This window comes from Sclerotinia sclerotiorum, genomic scaffold (genome assembly GCF_000146945.2).
Source record: "Sclerotinia sclerotiorum 1980 UF-70 scaffold_11 genomic scaffold, whole genome shotgun sequence".
Classification (NCBI taxonomy): domain Eukaryota; kingdom Fungi; phylum Ascomycota; class Leotiomycetes; order Helotiales; family Sclerotiniaceae; genus Sclerotinia; species Sclerotinia sclerotiorum.
The window spans coordinates 738,509-758,265 of NW_001820825.1; the positions used below are offsets into that span (position 1 = coordinate 738,509).

The window sequence follows — 19,757 nt, forward strand, 5'->3', positions numbered from 1 at the left end:
GAGAACCCTGTTCATCCAGTGTTACAGCCACGTAAGGTGTGCAGTTCGATGAATAAGACAAGAAATATTTATGGCAACGATGATAAAAAAAATCGATGAACTGAGTCGGTGATGTACTTTGGAGAATAATCTGAGAATCGGAGTGGTTATATGACGGCAGTGTACACTGTTAAATGGTGTTTATGGTGGCATTTCTGAAATGTGCTAGGTCGCATCCAACCAGGAGTGTCGAGAATTGTCCAATATCCTTTTCAAATAATCAGCATTCTGAGTTAAAATTGCTTATTCTCTACTTGATTATTCATTAGTCATGACAACCCGCTCAACGACCCCTCGAAATCCAACCCCTATAGTTTCCCTCAACTTCCACCCATCTCTTCTGCCCGCGCCTTACTCATTCTTGGGACCCTCTCCACCTCCAAAATTATCTTCCTCAATGTCACCATTCTTGACTCCACCGGCCAAAACCCATATCCTGGTGATGTACTAATTGAAGGCGGACGAATCCGCTCCATAGTTTTTTCCATGCCGAGAGGAACTCCTCAAGGACTCATCACGCGAGGACTCGAAGACATGAGTGTTCCAAGGAAGAGGTCGGACTTTAATGAGTGGGTTGAGAGATGCTCATGAATATCTCACGTGGAATGGAGGGGAGTTGAATGCGCTTGGAGAATTGGGAATAGCGGAACATGCGCTACTCACGGCGCAGAATATGAAGAGCTATCTTGATTCGGGATATACGATGTGCGTCTTGATTTTAAATTTACTATAGATCAAAGTTCCTTAGTGTTTATTGATATTATACAAAGGTGTTTTGGAGCTGCCTCCGCAAATGATCGTCTAGATGTTGTCATCCGCGATATGATCAATGCAAGTGATATTCCAGGCCCCCGATACCTGGCTAATGACATGGAAATAGCGAAGAGAGATGGAGATTTAGTGCCGGGAATCACAGCCTATGGCCTATTCTTCACGTTACGTATCTGTTTAGCCGATTTTATCATTCAAGTTAGTTCTAGAGGTACCTATTTCAATGAATCAAAAATCTAACTCGCAAATTTCATGCACTAGCCGTAGCTAATTTACGCGGGTATACTCGGGCTAGTCTTTGAAGAGGGCCAGGCCCAAGCCTTTATAATTCTTATTATCAAAATTTAACCGTTTCAAAAATATTTATTAATTCAATCTTTCAATGTTTTGATTTGATTTTCAAGATAAACACTAATATGTTACGACAGGTAACAATTAGGTCACGGGATTAGCAATAACACGTGATGCGAGGACTCGAAGAGCTCGAAGGCTTGGCCTCTCGAGCCCTTCGATCGAGGAGAGCGAAAGGATCGAAGCTCGATCCTCTCGCTCCCTTCGAGCCACGAAGCATGAAGGTCTATACAATCAAGATGGATTTCCTTTGTATAGAGCTTCGTGCTCAAGATCAATCATTTAGTATACTCTACTATTAGTTACGAATTGTATATCATTATTGTCATTACTTAAGTCCCTGCTTGACGCCTAGTTATAAACCACTTCGAGAGCCTAGAGCACTTCCACGTGATCTAGACGGCAAACCTCGTAACAGTTATTTGGTCATGTAATCTTTAATAATTAACTATAAAAGAAATAATTTATTGTTCTCTTTTTAAAATAATTAATTTTATATACATATACTTTTGAATGTATATTATTTCCACTCCAAATTTATTACGAAATCTGTTTTATTTTCTAAATGATATATTACAATATAATCTAATCAATTCTTTCCTCCATTTCCTTTTCACAATATACTATTAAAATGCATGTATCTCGACCTACCTCTTTTACAATATACAGGGGTTTCAGGGAAAGAACGTCAAAGGACGACGAAGAGCTAGCTAGCTTTATATTACCTATTTAACTAGGTATAAAAGCTATAGTCTTCTCTCCTTCCTCCTTCCTGTAATCTCATGCGTCATTATTCTCCAACATCGCTTTTCTCCCACCCTCCATCTTTTCCATTAAGGGCACCCCTTTTTTGCTTCATTTTGCAGATGGAAGTATTATAGCCTTACAAATTACGCTTTATTTTATTTTCAAAGATATTGCAAGTAGGATGATTCCTTTAGCTTCTAAAGTTGGGGTATCATAGCTATGATCTTATATGACATAATGCTAGCCCTGCAAGCTATCATTTTATATAGATCTATAGCTCTGTTGAGCTGTGTCTTTCTAGATTTAGACTGGTTAGAAAATAGAAGACCTTATTCACCTATCATGCCTTGAAGTGATAAAGACTGAAACTATGATATATAAATCTGAAAACTCGAGATATTGAAATTTTATTAAATATCTATTATTTTTTCTAAATTTGAAGTATATATATTTATTTATCGAATTTGTAAAAGTTTTTGAAATAGATGACTTTTGGTGTAGAATTGTGTTTCGCTAAGCCCCCGACCCTCCTCCATTCCACTATGCGCGGCATCACTTCCCGTAAATAAACGTTCCGTTGATATCACAAACACAAATTCATCCGAGAATTTCGACGTAGACATTTTATCTAAACTAAGATATGGATTATACCCTCATTTTAACACTAATTTCGAATTATTGTAAAGGATATTCTTTGTGCTGTTTCTAGGATTAAGGTGTATGTCTCGCGCAAGAGGACCATTTGCAGGATTTTTGTCCAGCTTCCATCACAAAGTATTCACTTAAAATCCCAAAACAAAGCATCAGGCTCTGCTAACTAATCCACCAGCCAACCCGCAGAAGCGCAGTTAAAGCTACGGGTCAGCAGAAATTTATTCCCGGACACTTTCGAATTGAATACAGGCTATTGAATACCGAATGTGTCAAGGCGGTGACCTAATTAAGTTAGACTGTTCAGTCGTCACGCTGGCTTTTCAGCTGATTCACCTCACTTTAACAACGCTTGTTAGAACACGGTTACCAGAATACCTTCAGAGTTCACATACCTCTGTTATCTTAGGAGAAAATTCTTCCTTGGATCTGAATTAGCTAGGCTACAATGATAATGTCCTCAGCCCCAAACATTACTGTGGATCCTGATGGAGATTTGATTTTTCTTCTGAGTCCAACCAAGCTAGATTCATCAAAGTCCACCAGCCGTCCGTTACCAGGTGCTGGTGCCAACGCTGCTAAAACTAATGGTGTTTCTGACTCCACCGATCCAGAAACGAAAAGATCACTTGGACCTGAAATATCGGACAAGTCGACCCTAGTCTACAATGATCGTATACTGGTATCTTCAAAGCATATGTCTCTTGCATCTCCGGTGTTTAAAGCAATGCTCGAGGGTCGCTTCCGAGAGGGTATTGAATTAAAGACAACGGGAAAACTCGCAGTTCCTCTTCCAGATGATGATCCCGCTGCCATGAGAATATTGATCAATATTATTCATGGTCGTATGAATTCAGTTCCGTTGAAGATCGAGCTGGAGTTATTCACGCAGATAGCAATTTTGGCTGATAAATACCAATGTAAAGAAGTCGTACGGCCATTCCCTTCCCTTTGGAAAAACGGATTGACAACTGAATGGACGACCTCGTCTACCAGTATTGCCTGTTGGTTATGCATAGCATGGCATTTCGAGTTGGATAGTGAGTTCCTTGAAGCTACGCAGTTAATACAAGCGGAAGGTACTTGTAGTCTTGAGGAGACAATTCTACCTATTCCGAAACTTGTAGTTGGTAAGTTTCCTCAGCATGCAATAGTACATCTGGGCGCATCACTAACATACAAAGATAAACTGGAGTCATATCGGATAGAAGGAATCGGAAAAGCCGTCCAAGTTCTTAATGGCACCATATTTAAATATCAACAGCCCGACCTTGTTTGTACAAGTCAGAAGATTCCCGGGCTTGGTGGATTTTATGGAATGCCGATGGAGTACATTGATGTCGATCGTTACAGAAAGGATTGCGACTCGATGGTGCTTGGGTCTCTTATGAAGAGTGCGATTGCAAATAATTTGTATCCTCTCGAAAAGCCACAATACACTTCATTGTCGCTACGATCTTTTATGGCAAGAATACAACTCCTTGAAGCCAATACATTATGTGGGAAGTTGGAGAACAAATATGTGCCCCCACATACCGTTGAGGTCATTGACCGGCTCAAAACATCCATAATTTCTATGGACAAATCACCCCTAACTTTGGAAATCTGTAAGGAGCTCGTTAAAAAGACCTGACAGAAAGGCTGCTCAGATCTAACACAAAGTTTGGATCGTACTAGTACTTATCTCTCTTGTGATGCTTTGTCGACACCGATCTCCATCTTCCAATAATTATGACGCTTGTGTTAGCTAGCAAACTATCAAGCCACACAGATCAAACATAGTCAAGCAAACTTTTGTATTTACCAGTGGCTTCTTACAACCCACACTTTGATTCGCAAATTCACTTCAAAAGCCACAGCCTTCTCGTCTGACATAAAGGTTCTTTTTGAGGGTTTCTCTAGCATGGGCCACTAGCTAGGAATGTTGCCAACTTGCGAGGGATTTGCTTGTGGAGTGCCTGGTAAATAACAGCGCAGTTGGTGGATAATACTAGGCTAACGAGAATACATATGCTGGCTGACTACTTCACACAAAAGAGGAATCCGTCTGGTCATGCTTCATTTGCTATTAGTGCTGTTATTTTAATGATGAGAGAATTGCAACCCCACAAGTTCCATTTGGCGACTTGGATTCACGTTGACAATATGCTTGATATGCACTGTGCGTATAAGAATACACATTCTGGTCAAACTGAAAGACTAAAACATTATTTAACATCACCAAACTGGCTATTAGCTGCTGCAAAATCGTCACGGAGGATTGAAAAATTGATGACATCCTCATTACTTTGCCACCACCAAAGATGTTGACACCTTGTACTCTATACTACTTGTTTGTCGGACGCTTCAAACATATGGTATTTGGTCTACGAGATGTACGTGTTATAAAAATCGAGAAGCTAAAACGGAAACACGGTATCGAGTTGGTTATGCCTTCAGATGCAATATTTGGCGAAGTAATTTCTAATAGTGTTAGACTTTTAAAAATAGTCAAGCCTGCTCAAGTACATCTACGGATGCTGCCACAGGGCGTTTAGAGACTTTCATGTATACTCACAGGTTACCAAGAATCGCAATTATTTCTCCGATGAGAGGAAAAATTTCCGTGAATGATGAATGCCATGCCAAAACCCGAGACACAGCGTCCACCCACTGTGTGTTTATGATCTTGAACACGATCTCCTAGATTGATATTATCAACCAAATCAATAAGAGTGAGCTAATACAGGATTTTGTATCAGTTTTTAAGGGGCGCAAACCGATCTTCTAGTTTAGCGGTAAGGAAAATTGAGGCTTTGAACAAGATTTGCTAGCATTCGAACCACTCAGACTGCCATTGTAGCGATCAGTCTTGAGAGAAGTCTATTTTTGGACTTCAATCTTCAACGCATTTGAAGTGGTTTTATATGCATCAATCAAGAATTGAAACAGGTGGTGCTGAATGAAGCACGCAGATGGCCCTCCTCACGGAACGCCTTTTGCAGCTTCGCAGCCACTTAATCATTTGATAAAGAAAAAGGGTCTTGTTCTACCCATTCTCTAGGAATATCTCTTCCATAAATGTCTGACTACTTCTAGGACATTAAAGATCAACCTATCCATTACCACCAGGCTGGGGTTGGCATAGAACTCGACTTAGACTAAGCGTAGTCAGATTATTGAAAGAGGCACCCTTGGCCCAGTGTGGTGGGTTGCACAGCAAAGAACTTTCTCGTGGATGAATACTTTTTTTTTCGGTGGATGAGTAGCACGTGAATGTTCACAGAGAATGAGGCCAGAGAACTTATGTTATTGCGTCTGGTTTAAAATTACATGATGATCGTATTCTATTCCTTCGTATACTATACATTCAATATCTTGAGGTTCTGGGGTTAACTACTCCAAATGTATGGTAAAAATATTACTTCACGTCCATTGGACATACCCATCGCAATGTATGGCCAACTCAGAAAAGAAGCCCCCTAGTACATGGTCAGGCGCCAACAATGAAGCCATAGAGCTCCCATGGATTCAAACATGAGCTGGCGATACCATAATACGAAGGAGATCTTCTTCGCACTAACGCCACCATATACATTCCAAACCAATAACTATTTAAAGGGGCACTCGGCTGAAATGCCTATACTCAGCCGCCGTTACACGCTAAGTATCGGTTCGGCATAATGAACGCGGCTCACAACTATGTACCGGATGTGTCCTCCAAATTTTAGTTACATACATTGCAAATTTATTCGATCATCACAGTTCCCCACAATCTATGGGCGGGGAAGCTTTGCCAGATTTTAAGAGGCGAAAATTTCAATACTCACTGTTGATCACCCCGCGTTTCGTCAAAATTTACTTCCACCCCTGTCACGGGAGGAAACATACACTAACCGGGTCTCTGCTGCTCGTAAGTCTTGATTAGGAAAATTCCCCGGGCATCAAGAAGGAGAACGTGATATTCGGAAACCTGGGGATGTTCTATTGGGTTTTCCGGCCGTTGGGCGCTGAAGAAAATAAAAAGCTTGGAAGCTGGATCATCGGCGAGGACGAGATGTAAGCTTCAAGAACGAGTATGTCATGCTTCACACGCCTCGGTATGATGTGCAGGCAGGGAGCAGCCGTGGGCCGCGATAATCAGCTGAAATTCGATTATTGTATGTGTTTTGGCTGCTCCCGCTGCTGCGACTGCAGGTTGGAAATTCGCCGAATTACTGCAGGAAGGCTGCAACGTCCTTGAGGTGATTGGGCTTGGCTTACCTATACCAGGGTCCCGGATTATCCAAAAAAGATGTTGGATGGACATCATGTATTGCATAAAATGCAGAGTTTTCGTAGATGACTAGATATGAGATGCACTTTGAACGTATTGTCATTGGATCTGGGTCGTTTCTTGGAAGTACTTGAGCTGTGGTAAGTAAGCGGGCAAGCCCTCTTGGAGTCCGAAACTTCTGGCGCAGTCAAAGTTTGGAGACGAGAAATCCACAACGAGGATTTCTGACACGTGTTAAGAGAATTTTTCCAGCTTTTGAGCTCGAGTTTGAGTTTAGTGGTCCGTAGTAGTTCGTGATGTGTTGATTCATCGTTGTGTTGCCCTTTTGCTGCAGTGATCTTCTTTAAAAAACGCACAAGGTAATATCTTTGTGATGAAAGAGAAGTATCCTTTTATATGAGAAGATGCATTGTAATATATGGTTCCAAATTTCAAGGTAATTACCATCGCCAAATCAATTTTCCGGAAGTCTTAGCCATCCCTACTCACCCCCATTCTTGTCGCCAATCAACTTCCCCTATCTGAGCAGAACTGTACGTGCTCTCGAGCTCGACGTGTCATAATTGGCCAAGCTTAGCACAAGCATCTTGTGGGGAAAGTCGGGGGAAACTGGGATCGTGGAGGCGGGAAAAGATCAGATGAAAACTGACAAGTATGATACTTTCCCCATGGTACGACAGCTCTGAAATAATCTTCGATCCTCAAACAAAAGTAAGGGATCATCAATACTCGTGCCCAACAGACCTGCAAGAACTTCATTCCAAATAATCTATTAAGAAATCCGAATTTGTCAATCTGACATCTAACGCAAGCATATGATTTTGCAAAAGACCTAATTGAGTATCTGACAAGACTTTTCCCATTTTCATTTCCCTGCCAATGCAGGAAGAGTTTTGTAACTTGGAGAAATTTCCAAGCACAAGATCCAGTAAAAAGGAAATCAGCTCATGTTCCTCGTGAGGGATCTGCATATACATATATGCTGTGGCCAAAATACATACAAGCCCCACAGCTGCATCAACGACGCATAACGACGCATTAACGACGCCAGGGAGTCTTCTACCACTACAGCGTCGTAGATATAATATTGCGATATACCCAATATATCAAGGATTTTGGCCAAAAGAAGGGTCTTGCTGCCGTCAGCTAATGTCAGTATTCTTCCGAAGACGACGTCGGCGCCTCAACCGTGACCGTTGGTTTGCCGGAACTTTACGAATTGAAGTCTACCGGAATCGCTGCAGTCTTTCCCCGTTCTCCCCGAGTCGTTGAACATCTTACCGTCGACTCACGCATGAGCAATTATCAGCTCAGAGGCCAAGAAGATACTATCATCGACGTATTTTTGTCATATTTCATATTGAGCTGAAATCGCTGCAACTTGCTGCAATCGATTCGCAAATTATTCCAGATCCCAATCCCACTCCCAATCCAATCCAATTCTATCGAGGTGGGTTGGATATTGTCCTCCGGGCATTCGGTACTCATCTTCATGCCTTCATCAATTGGTTCAGCAAAGATGTTCCATACATGTAAGTAGACTCTCAGAAGGAGGACATCCGAGTTACCGAGTGGAGCAAGTGAGATTCCATGCTGATCATTGTTCCAACGTTGTATTAGTTCAAGGACTGGCGCCACCCCGCCAAACTTTAAGCTCCGAGCAAACAATCCAAGACACCCCAAAAGCGACAACGAATGGAGTGACGAAGAGAATTACAACACCACATGCATGTGCAGAATGTAAACGTCGTAAAATTCGATGCGACGGACGACAGCCTTGTGGGCAATGTGTTGGATGTCGATCACCCAAACCATGTTACTATGATAAACATAGGCAGAGGGTAATTCCCTCTCGAAAGTACGATGCTTCTGCATTCCAAATGCTGCCTTGACATACTGATTGAAGCAGAACCCTCGATGCTCTCACTCAATCCCTAGACGAATGTCGTACCGTCTTGCGAAGACTTTATCCGGACCGAGAAGTGCAACAATTATTGCCATTATCGCGGAATGAACTCGTTGCTCTCATCGACCGGTCCCCACGAAGCGTGTTCTCGAATACTTCTCCCTCAGGCTCCAATACATCACCAACATCACAAGAATATAGATCGCCTTTGAATTCTGGTTCGGATGAAGATAGAAGCCTAGCAAATCTCGAACAAATACCAAGCCAAGATATAGAATGGGACGAGGAAAGAAGAAACAGGGATCCAATACCTGCAGAAGCCGACGATGTAAATGCTTTGTCACTCTCAGTTGATAGACAGTCGTCGTACTTAGGTGCGACTTCAATTAAAGCTGCGCTTTTGGTTATGCTTAAGGTAGCACCAAGACTCCGATCTCTGCTAGCGCCTTCAAACAACAAGCATATTCCAGCAAGCAGCAACTATCCTACGCCGGGACCAGGAAATTCTGTCAAAGAATTACACGCAGTCTCATGGTCATCCGATGGCCAGACACTCATTGATGCATATTTTAATAGAGTACAAATATTTGTACCGATGCTTGATGAACCCGCCTTCAGAGCCGACTTTTTGAAAGGGCGACGTCAAGATGCACCGTGGCTTGCATTGCTGAATATGGTATTTGCAATGGGAAGTATTGTCGCGAACAAATCAGACGACCATAATCATATCGATTATTATAACCAGGCGAAAGACCATTTAGGAATTGATTCTTTTGGCAGTGGCCATTTGGAAACTTTACAAGCCTTATCATTGATGGGAGGGTATTATCTTCACTATATCAATCGTCCAAATATGGCAAATGCTATCTGTGGAGCTGCCTTAAGAATGGCTTGCGCAATGGGTTTACATCGAGAAAGTATACATGAAAACAGTGCTGAGAGCAATTTAATGGCAGAACAAAGGCGGAGGACATGGTGGAGTTTATTCTGTCTCGATACTTGGGCATCTACAACATTAGGTAGACCTTCTATGGGTCGTTGGGGCCCTACAATTACCATCCAGCCACCTGAATCATTACACAATACTGTTTGTACCGCTTCCTCCTTCAGCTGTTCATCGCTAATGTGCCCCAAGAATCAAAATATGAGTCTTATCACCCTAACGGAGAACATTAAATTCTGTAAAAGTCGCCACGCAAATTCAGGATGCCCTCGCTCAAACGCCACTTCTCCGAAGCGATGACCTTGCGAATCTCGATGCACAGCTCGTAGAATGGTATGAAAATCTTCCTTGGATCTTACGCTCTACAGAACCTTGTCCCGAGTCCATGTACACCGCTCGATGTGTCATGAAATGGAGATATCAGAATCTTCGCATCGTGCTTTACAGGCCTGTTCTTCTGAACCTCGCTAATCGAGGTAACCAAGGAATTGCATCGAGTAAGGAAGAAATTGCCGCCATCCGAACATGTCGTACCATTGCCCGAGAGACCATCGAACAAATATCACGTGAATGGAGTCCAAACCAAATGCTGGGATGGAATGGCGTGTGGTTCATGTATCAAGCATCCATGATACCACTTGTCAGTATATTCTGGGAATCATGGAATACGAATCTCGTTCGAGATTGGCAATCACAGATCGAGGTTGTGCTTGAAGCTTTTGATGGCATGGCTGATTGGTCGTTGGCTGCAAGACGAAGTAGGGAAGTCGTGAGCAAGATGTATGAAGCTAGCAAACGACCCCTAACGAGACATCCAAGTCCGGGGCTCAGCCAGATTTCGGAAGATATGAATCGAATGGGTGGTATAGATGGGAGACATTACATGGATAGTGAGATGTTACAGCAGGTTGAGATTATGGGTGAGGAACAATTAATGATGCTTGATAATGGGGGAATATGGGATTTAGATGGCATGTTATGGGGAAACTTGCCAGATGGCTTGGATATGCCATATGATGGCTTACCCATGCAATATGATGATTCTGCGATGGGTCAATTCGGAACGCCATATATTATTCATCAATGAGTGATGGGTATATTATGATATTTCCGTCTAATAAGGAGCTTGTTTTTCTCATCAAGGGATGGTATCTGGGCATTTTATCGAGGGCGGCGAGGAAATATAATAGGCTACGGATGGACTCGGGAGGCCACTTTCTTGTTTGCGTATATGAGCTACGAAGTTACGCCGGTGTATATGATATGATACCATTACAGCAATATGTTAATTTCACAACACTATTTCAACACATATGAAATGTGAGATCAACTAGAGTAAATTTAAATGAATCTATACTCGCATTCTTGGGCTACATAGCATGTGTCATCGGTATCCATCTGCTTGCATATCTACTTAAACGATAATGGCCCCCCGGACATAACCATGATCTAAATCAAGAAATGAATACATCAACATCTAGGAAATCTAGATGGGCATCGATTCAATGCCAATAGCCACTAGAAAGTCCTTGGTATACACACTAATGAACAGAGCTGCATGCATTCAGCTCCAATACCCCATCACGAGCATAAGTGCCAATGCTAGCAATCTCGTAAGATTACCATAAACTCAAATAGATACGCCCAGCGGGAGATGTACGAAATACCTGGTAAGACTTACATACTCAAGCACATTTGCTAGATCATTCTAATGGAAGTAAGTATTCTCTCAAGTTTCATACTATATGTAAGGGTCTTATTATATATTCCCTTACAAATAGCGATATTCGCAGAATTTCTATATATGTATACCTAGTATATATATACATATGCACAGCAAATCCGGGGAAATGAAATGTAAAATTAAGATCTTAGAGTTACAACTTACATGGCTAAGGTTACTTAGGCTATCGTTCTCTAAGAAAGATATAAGGTTATAGCTAGCTAGTACATAATCTTACATATAAATTCTGTTCTTGTTCTATACTGACCAATCCAAATCCAAATCCAAATCCAAATCAACATCGTATTCTCGAAACCAAGCATAGGTGGGTAATCTTAGACTTCATCTCATCTCACTCACAAGGGATATCGGGCCGAAATTCCCTTTTTTTATTTCTGGGTTTCCCCTCTCTACATACAGTACTCCGTATTCTTACTTTTAAGTTTCCACCATTTATTCTATCTTCGCTCATTCGCTTCTTGGGACTTTTTTATCCCGTATTCCGACGAGATCTAGTTCAATACCAAAGCCAAACCTATCTTCAGCTCCTCAGCTCCGATTCACTCACTAACCCATACTTGCATCGCACTCATCTTCCTACCCTACCCCACACCTCGCTCGCTACCAAAATTTCCCCTCTGCATTCTTTTCCACCTAATCTACCCCAATTTACCCCGCTAATCTATCTAAGGTTACCCCACCCACGTCCGGAGAATAAAGTATTACATCTACATCTAGAACCAGCAAACCCAGTACATCCATCTAACATCAAAACTCCCCCAACCTCATGAACCAACAAAATGATATTATAAAGACTCCTGCCGTGCAACAAACATTCATTTCCCCCTTTTACCCAGACTCAGAAGCGAATGCGGAATGCATGCTACAGTATATACACTACTAACTCTCTTAGAACTGCACGACAGATGTATCACTAGAAAATCATCCTGTCAAGATCTCCCGCGTACATGATGTGGTGTAACTTGTACCATGTTGTGATTTTTGGTTTCTTTTTGCACCGCGTGATTTGTATGTATGGTCATCATGCTTTCGAAACCCCTCTTTTTTGACTTTTGAAAATTCTCGCATTTTACTATGGAATAGATTGATTCGGTCTTTTATTCTTCATGATATCATTATTGCTTAGCCTTGACCCTGATGACATTGGCAAATCTTCGTTAATCTTTATCTTTCTCCCGCACCCTTTGCATCTCGATATGCATGATCTTGCCCTCCTTGTCGATCATATGGCTCCCAATTTCGCCAAACCCCCCTATTCCTTTTTCAAGGCACAATTGTTTTTGTTCCCTCAAAGATCCTCAATACTTGTGCCCTACTTGTGATACCATCAAATATGCATGTGTTGTCGATCGGTACATATTGTTTCGTGATAATTTTGATGATTTCTTGTGCTACCATTCCCCCTGTCAGTGAAGAGATGTTGTGTAATTCCCCTCCTTTGGCTCGTGCTACTTCTTCAGCGACTTTTCGGATACGCGGATTGGAAGAGGAATTCGGAATTTCTCTATCAATCTGGGCTAGAATTTCACACGAACTAGCTAACGGTACGTGGGAAGTTGAGCGAAGAGCTAAGTAGATAGGGAGGTTTGATAATGGCATCATAGTAAAAGGGGCGTTTTCATCATTTTCAGATTCCGATTCTACTCTAGCATATTAGTCTCAATTCTTCAAATATTGGATATACGTGGTAAACATACTTGCTATCTTTTGCAAATTTGATATCGGATCCGAGCCTCGGATCAGCTTGATGAAAGCTGCATTCTTACAGAACACCTCCACGTCCTCCACTTTAATCTCCTTACCACGCGGATGTGCACGAATAGTTTCTAATACTTCCTGGACATCTTGGCGGGCTTTTGCCTTGTAGATATTCTGGAGTTGTACATATATATTTGATTGGGCCTTCATGTCTGGGACGGATCCTGGAAGTGGGAGTTCATTATGCTTCTCATAGAATCGCTTGACAGCATCAGCTATGATCCAGAAATCTGATTCTGATTCTTCCTAAAATCATGGCGATTAGAACTAGATTCCTCAATTGGAACACTTTTATCATACCTCAGTTGGTGTATACTCGAAGACTTCCTTCACAGAACTGTTTAAATCTCGGATAGAGATATTCTTTAGCACAGCTGCAACAGCTTCATCGAAGTTCTCCTCTCCACCCTCGGCATTATTTCTTCTTGTGCCATTTGAAACCGTGGTCCTAAATTCCGTTTTCTCTTTGTACGACAACGGGTAGGATCCATGCTTTTCTTTCCACTTCCTTAAAAAGTGTAGGAGCAAGACAAGGTAAGGTATGTGCCCATGCTCATGATCACTGAGTGCGTCGATGTTTTTTGTCAGATCTGCTTCAAAATTCGAAAGTTCTGGCCATGGTTTCAAGAGCCGTAAGTCTGTCGTGGCAGTCGAGTCAGGGTGAGTGTCGACAATAGGAAAGTTTCCTGGTAAATGCGTCCTAAAATATGAGTAAAACCCTGCCGAGTGTATGCTGACGAGAGGCACTTTGTAGGTTGCGCTGTATTTCTCTGCAAGGGCGAGGATTTTGGGACCGATAGGAAACGAGTATATTATTAATGTATATTTTTCTTGTTGGTCTGATTCGAAGACTTGATCTATTTTGCCATCCTACATACATATTCTGTTTAGCATATATGTTGGTGGGCAAGCAAGTCTGCTGATGTACCTTGAGCTTCGGATACCAGTCCCCATTCACGTCCGGATTGAGTTCTTGTAAAAGTTTCACACATTGTTCTGCCCTTGATTTTCCCAAGCTGTCCTTGTCAAGAAAGAAATTGACACCTAGATCAGCCTCGTTCACAAGTGCCTCATCCGCAATTGTGAATTTTCCAATGCCTATTGTTGTTAGTTGACTCTGCATAACTGGGCATGTTACATTACATACCTGGAAGAACTAAATTCTTTAAGGTCTCAACACCAACTGTGCCAGAACCAGAATTCAATAGTAGCAAATTAGCATTTTCCAATGCTGCTTGCCCCGAGGCTGCCCATAATCGCAGTTGTCGATCATATTTCTTCTCCTTGTCGGAAGGGCCTTGAAGGATGGGAGGGGTGGGCTCTGTGACAACTTCTGTCATTGTGGAAGAAGACAGGGACTGATGTTAAGGTATTTAAAGTTTGAGTGTATAGAGAATGCGTAGATCCTTCTATTACTCAGAAAATGTACGAATGTATATTTATGATAAGATAGGAATATTCAAAATAACATCCATACATCAAGGGACCAACACTTGACCATCTCGGAAGCCTTGCTTATCTAAGAATAATTGCTCTTATCGACACGTGCTGACCATAGCTCTTATCTTAGCGTTAGTTCCAATCCGGAGAAAGTCCTCACGGCTGTATTCACCGAGCTTTGCTCCGGAGAAACTCTCCTCCCGGATCGGACGTTTAGCTCAGCTGTCATGTCATCTTATTCAGCAACATCGCAGAAAATGTTTCTAAAATCTAGTCGGGGCCCATCCCACTTGGTTGACCCCACCATATAACAACTATTGATTCATCATAATTATCTTTAAATACCCAAGCAAATTTCGTAACCCGAGTTTTGATGGAAATATACCCTCGCAATTTTGCTTTTCGTTTCCTTCATTCAAATACATTTTCGCATGTCACTAACAATATACTTCACATAAGATTCATAAACTCAACCCATCGTTCATTTACACGTTTTGGTTCCACTAAGTGTCATTCCCGCAGCACACAACCAAACTTCCCACAATTCTTAAATAATTCGAAATCGAATCTATCAAACATATCTGCGCAACGCTACACGAGATCAATGGCTTCTACAAAACCAGCCGTTCCTGGCCAATCCGCATCCTCCGCAGCTCCAGCTGCTGAAAATGCTACTCCTCATCATACCTATGACTACTCAAACCTTTCACCAGTAGAAGCATCCAAACGTCGAGCAGCATATAAAGCAGTTGAGGATCACTTTGATCCCACCTACAAATATATCGGGATCGGGTCAGGTAGTACTGTCGTTTATGTAGTGGAAGCCATTGCCGCTAAGGGTCGAGAAATCACCTCACAGATGATTTTCGTTCCCACTGGTGATCAGAGCAAGCAATTGATTATTGAGGCGGGTCTACCCCTAGGAAGCATAGATTCTCTACCTCCGGTAGTTGTCGAGCCTCTTCATCTTAGTGGGGATGCTGCTTTTGATGTTTCTACGGGGTTGCAGGATCTAGGATTAAAGGGAAAACGTGAAAGTCTTGATGTTGCGTTTGACGGGGCAGACGAAATTGACGAAGATCTCAACTGCATAAAAGGAGGTGGAGCCTGTCTTTTCCAAGAGAAGCTAGTCGCAACTTCCTCCAAGAAGTTCGTATGTGTAGCGGGTCAGTAAAGATATGGGAAATGTGTTGGTGACTCTAACTCAGGCTAATGATACATAGATTACCGAAAACTTCAACCTCGTCTCCTTACATCTTGGAAAGCTATTCCAATCGAGATTGCGCCACTAGCCGCCCCAACTATAAAGAGGATTCTGATTACACTCGGATCTCCGGATCCGAAAATTAGGCAAGGTGGAAGTGCGAAAGCCGGACCAGTCGTAACAGATAACGGCATGTGGATTATTGATGCGCCTTTCCCTAAACTTCTGATTCCTTCGGATCTGAAAGGTAATGACAAGGGCGATGGAGAACATGGTACTTGGGAGGTACACAACCTAGGGAGAAGATTGAAGAGAATAGTCGGAGTACTAGAAACGGGCCTCTTTCATGGTAGAAATGGTGCACAGGTCGCCAATGCTGGGGAAGAAGGCGGCGGACAAAAACCAGTGGCTGCATATTTCGGGATGGAGGATGGTAATGTCGAGGTACGCACTGCGACGGAGCACGGAGTGAAGTCGAGGCCTTAGGCAGATTGTCAAGGCTTGACGAGTGGAAGGAGGAGCTTTAGGATGCTAATCGGTGATCAATAAGCTCATGCCATAATTAATGGGATTTATCATTTTTCACATCCATGTCTGGAATCCCACTGACAAGAGCTCTTGACACAATTTATTGAATTAGACCCAAACCCCACCTTTGTGCTCTATTTTCACATTCCGAGTGCTGTTTTTTGTTGCTTATCAATATCGGCTTCCTTCGAAGGATTGGAAGATGACAGTAGTAAGCTCAAGTCTAGAACGTGTGGTGAGTTGTCCCTCCACTTCGTCCGCGTTTTTAACATACACTGGTTTAACTCACCAAAAGATAATTCCGTGGAATCTAGGTAGACCATCAGTAGGTGTGTAGATTAGCGTATGATAGCCAAGTTCTTAGGCTATGACTTGCTAAACGAGATGAGCTTATGAAGGACAACATCGAATGGTTTTAGGCTAAGAAGGACAGAGCAAGACCGATTAGACCACCGGTAACGCTGATAGTTCGATTACCATTCTTCTTCCAAGTAGTTCTTGGAGGTGTGGGACGCTATTATACTACCTTGGATAGGTACAGTTCCATCGGGCTTGAGGAGCTGGAGTCTGAAAACTTGGAAATAATTTTTGGAGGCTGCAGCGTCTCCGTAGTTTTGAAGGTGGTTCTTATGTGAAAATGAGACTGTACTGTATCCTACTTTTGGCAGTGGGCTAGTAGTTTGGAGATTATCATTGTGGTGGATCAAGTAAGCTGATGAGTTATAATGGCTTACTCTTGTAAAAAGGGATCTTGTGGATCATTATCACCAACCTGATCTCCGTAGTGGTCTGAGTTAGGTCCAAATTAGGAAGATTCTGCATTTCCGAACAGTTAAAAAGTCTAGGTTATTCACCAAAAGAAATTACACATGTCCCCTTTTACTTTCCAGAACCTGAAAAGTCAACCTACTTCCTAGGGAGTCACACGCTGGCTCCAGTTATATCAGCTGCCTGTTCGGAAAGAGCACAAGTACAAGCCTGATAATGAGCCGCGATAGGCAAAGGTATTACACTAGCATCAACGACAGGTAGTTCTTGAACACCATATACGCACAAACTGCTATCCACAACCTTCCCATAGCAGCAGTCCAGCAGGATGCTACACAGTCTCGCGGAGAGAGTTAGTGAATATCTCTTCTGTACAGCAAGGACCGGTACGTACTCCCCACGTGCTCTGATTCGTTCATCCATTGCCGCATTGCCGACCGTCTAATCCAATAGGTTTCTCCCCAGCTACTATAGTTTCTGTGTCTATCAAAGCTTGCCCCTCTATGGTGCTCAAAATGGCTTCCATTGTTATTTTCCCACTCCTATGCGCAACACATATAGGTCGGCTTTAGTTAAAAAGTAATTGGGTCAATGACTAGTGCTGCGGTAGGATCAGTCGATGCCAATATGACATTTCCGCTCGAGGTTGGAAGAGCACCAAGTACAACTGTTGTTTCATGGCTTCCATCCATAGATATGACAGGATTGGATTTGCTGGCTCCAATATAGACCGTGAAACAGTTTATATGAGAGCGTGCTGGCTTAAAAGCGGATGCGAATCATATATTGTTGCCTCATCTTTGATCAAAGCGGCTTTGGGTCTTTTATGAGAGACTGAGTATGTGACGAGCAGACGTGCCATAATGGTTGAGTCATCAATTCAAAACCTATAACTGGATAGGCGGTGCTGGCAACTTGCTCAGGTCATTTTTGCGATTGCAGCGATTCTCTACATCACCCAGTCTCTGTGGTGAACCAGAATTCAAATCGTCGTTGTACTTTATGCTAATAGATTTCCATGCCTCGAATGTTCCCGCGTAATGGGTAGTTTCGGCTCGAAGATGAGACTGGCTGGGTGTAAAAAGGACCGTTGTAGCCGTGCTGCGTATCTCCGGGCTTGCAATGCCAGGCAGGAAAGATTTCACTTTCTGAAAGAGGTGAGCGAAAACTCTGATTGAACCCAAAATTTGTTGTGTGTTACCCAAATTAGGTGGGTTTACACTGTTCACAGACTTCGGAAGGCACTACTTCATGCTTCCCGACGGCGCAACACGAGCTTTACCGCAATACCGAACATTCTTATTCGCTTGAAATTATTCGTGGTCATGCACGTTACCTACAGTGTACGTATTATGGACTGGTCAGCCACTAGCCCCAAAATGCGTGCTGCTTCGGGCGAGCATTCTAGATCTAGAAAGGAACCTAGGGTAATTATTTCATACTCCCAAAGTAGTTCCAATAGTAGTATTCCGTCATTATTCGTAAGCAGGAATAACTCTAGATCCGATTAAAATCCCAGAGATGCAAGTTGCCACTTTTGTGTCACGAAAAATATTCGGGAGGCTAACATCACAATCTCATCCGCTTCCCTCTACCCCCATGCTACAGCACATCCTAAATTAACAGCTCACTAGCACGGACAGCCAATCAGTCTAGTCAAATTGATCAATTATGTGACTGACGCTGAGCTTTGTACTTCCCTAATTCCAAACGGAAAGGATACTTAGGGCAACGCATAGGCCCAAGGGGTCCCGACCATAGTGCTCTTGTTATGAGGATTTGTAGCATTGTCATTAATGAGGCTGCATCTTTTGTCATTGAGTGCATTAGCAGTGATGCTTGCAACGTTGGTGTATGTCCCTTTTACGACAGATTGCAAGGTACGCCGTCTTCATTCAAATGAATGAATTAATGGTAGCTTCCCCGCTTGATTGTGGAGCTTTGCATGTTTGCATCTCGGTTCGATCCCAGTCTAGTTTTTGATTGAGAGCAGAGCCTCGGAAAAGGGTATTGAGAGAGGTTTTGGGGGAGAACCGGTGTTGGGAATTGTTACCACACACGCGATGCTTATCCCAATGGTATTGTTCGAAGTTGATCTATGAATTCCATTACAAGCACGCAAAACTTACAACAAACTTAAACACATCAAGCTGAAATACGGTTTTATTTGAAACTGGAAGTTACAATTTCTAAATCGTACGTTGCGGGAACTGGGAATCATCTTGAACTCCCTTTTTGCAAAAATTACAACCTTATCGTAGGATTTGGGCGCACATATACACGCGACCATCCCACCGTTCTTTTTTCAACAGTACAACGACACATAACAACAGTTCAATGGGGAAACTATCCCCACGAATCTCGGACGCACTAGATACTCCAGATGGAGATATACCGAGATAATATTATGCCGCATGAAGGCGTCAGTGAGGTAAGACCTGGCATGAAACCGATATTTGGATGCACGAATCATTGAGAAACGCGAAATTGCGGGGTAATGTCTTCCGTTTGCTACTTTTGACTGCCCATGAGAAAAACCTTTACTATTAAGAATATAACCCTTAGTGATAGGATCACAAGGTATTATCACTGTTCAGGAAGCTAGGACTAGGAAACGTAGTGTTGATTGGGCTGGAAAGGTAAAAGTTGCGG

The 19,757-nt window shown here is 42.5% G+C and overlaps 10 protein-coding genes across 10 annotated transcripts; 6 read left to right on the top strand and 4 right to left on the bottom strand.

Annotated features, from left to right (window-relative positions):
* Window positions 1-604: 604 nt before the first annotated feature.
* On the top strand, window positions 605-1,077 carry SS1G_08401 (hypothetical protein; the record flags this gene model as incomplete). Its single annotated transcript, XM_001590611.1, has 3 exons — window positions 605-744; window positions 810-1,008; window positions 1,072-1,077. The coding sequence occupies 3 exons, from the start codon at window positions 605-607 to the stop codon at window positions 1,075-1,077; spliced, it is 345 nt and encodes a 114-aa protein (XP_001590661.1).
* A 1,286-nt stretch (window positions 1,078-2,363) lies between these two features.
* Window positions 2,364-2,531, bottom strand: SS1G_08402 (predicted protein; the record flags this gene model as incomplete). Its single annotated transcript, XM_001590612.1, has 1 exon — window positions 2,364-2,531. The coding sequence occupies one exon, from the start codon at window positions 2,529-2,531 to the stop codon at window positions 2,364-2,366; it is 168 nt and encodes a 55-aa protein (XP_001590662.1).
* Window positions 2,532-3,013: 482 nt separating this feature from the next.
* Window positions 3,014-4,192, top strand: SS1G_08403 (hypothetical protein; the record flags this gene model as incomplete). The annotated part of the gene is made up of 2 exons (XM_001590613.1): window positions 3,014-3,689; window positions 3,744-4,192. 2 exons carry the CDS (start codon window positions 3,014-3,016, stop codon window positions 4,190-4,192), a joined length of 1,125 nt encoding a protein of 374 aa, XP_001590663.1.
* Window positions 4,193-4,862: 670 nt separating this feature from the next.
* On the top strand, window positions 4,863-5,172 carry SS1G_08404 (predicted protein; the record flags this gene model as incomplete). The annotated part of the gene is made up of 2 exons (XM_001590614.1): window positions 4,863-5,015; window positions 5,050-5,172. The coding sequence occupies 2 exons, from the start codon at window positions 4,863-4,865 to the stop codon at window positions 5,170-5,172; spliced, it is 276 nt and encodes a 91-aa protein (XP_001590664.1).
* A 1,125-nt stretch (window positions 5,173-6,297) lies between these two features.
* Window positions 6,298-6,847, bottom strand: SS1G_08405 (predicted protein; the record flags this gene model as incomplete). Its single annotated transcript, XM_001590615.1, has 3 exons — window positions 6,298-6,329; window positions 6,436-6,602; window positions 6,633-6,847. 3 exons carry the CDS (start codon window positions 6,845-6,847, stop codon window positions 6,298-6,300), a joined length of 414 nt encoding a protein of 137 aa, XP_001590665.1.
* Window positions 6,848-8,306: 1,459 nt separating this feature from the next.
* Window positions 8,307-10,750, top strand: SS1G_08406 (hypothetical protein; the record flags this gene model as incomplete). Its single annotated transcript, XM_001590616.1, has 4 exons — window positions 8,307-8,346; window positions 8,435-8,563; window positions 9,095-9,637; window positions 9,909-10,750. 4 exons carry the CDS (start codon window positions 8,307-8,309, stop codon window positions 10,748-10,750), a joined length of 1,554 nt encoding a protein of 517 aa, XP_001590666.1.
* Window positions 10,751-12,670: 1,920 nt separating this feature from the next.
* On the bottom strand, window positions 12,671-14,505 carry SS1G_08407 (hypothetical protein; the record flags this gene model as incomplete). Its single annotated transcript, XM_001590617.1, has 5 exons — window positions 12,671-13,047; window positions 13,105-13,411; window positions 13,466-14,035; window positions 14,094-14,263; window positions 14,313-14,505. The coding sequence occupies 5 exons, from the start codon at window positions 14,503-14,505 to the stop codon at window positions 12,671-12,673; spliced, it is 1,617 nt and encodes a 538-aa protein (XP_001590667.1).
* Window positions 14,506-15,209: 704 nt separating this feature from the next.
* Window positions 15,210-16,295, top strand: SS1G_08408 (hypothetical protein; the record flags this gene model as incomplete). Its single annotated transcript, XM_001590618.1, has 2 exons — window positions 15,210-15,771; window positions 15,829-16,295. The coding sequence occupies 2 exons, from the start codon at window positions 15,210-15,212 to the stop codon at window positions 16,293-16,295; spliced, it is 1,029 nt and encodes a 342-aa protein (XP_001590668.1).
* Window positions 16,296-17,258: 963 nt separating this feature from the next.
* Window positions 17,259-17,528, bottom strand: SS1G_08409 (predicted protein; the record flags this gene model as incomplete). The annotated part of the gene is made up of 2 exons (XM_001590619.1): window positions 17,259-17,436; window positions 17,500-17,528. 2 exons carry the CDS (start codon window positions 17,526-17,528, stop codon window positions 17,259-17,261), a joined length of 207 nt encoding a protein of 68 aa, XP_001590669.1.
* A 617-nt stretch (window positions 17,529-18,145) lies between these two features.
* Window positions 18,146-19,207, top strand: SS1G_08410 (predicted protein; the record flags this gene model as incomplete). Its single annotated transcript, XM_001590620.1, has 4 exons — window positions 18,146-18,262; window positions 18,740-18,797; window positions 18,833-18,957; window positions 19,112-19,207. 4 exons carry the CDS (start codon window positions 18,146-18,148, stop codon window positions 19,205-19,207), a joined length of 396 nt encoding a protein of 131 aa, XP_001590670.1.
* Between the last annotated feature and the right edge of the window lie 550 nt (window positions 19,208-19,757).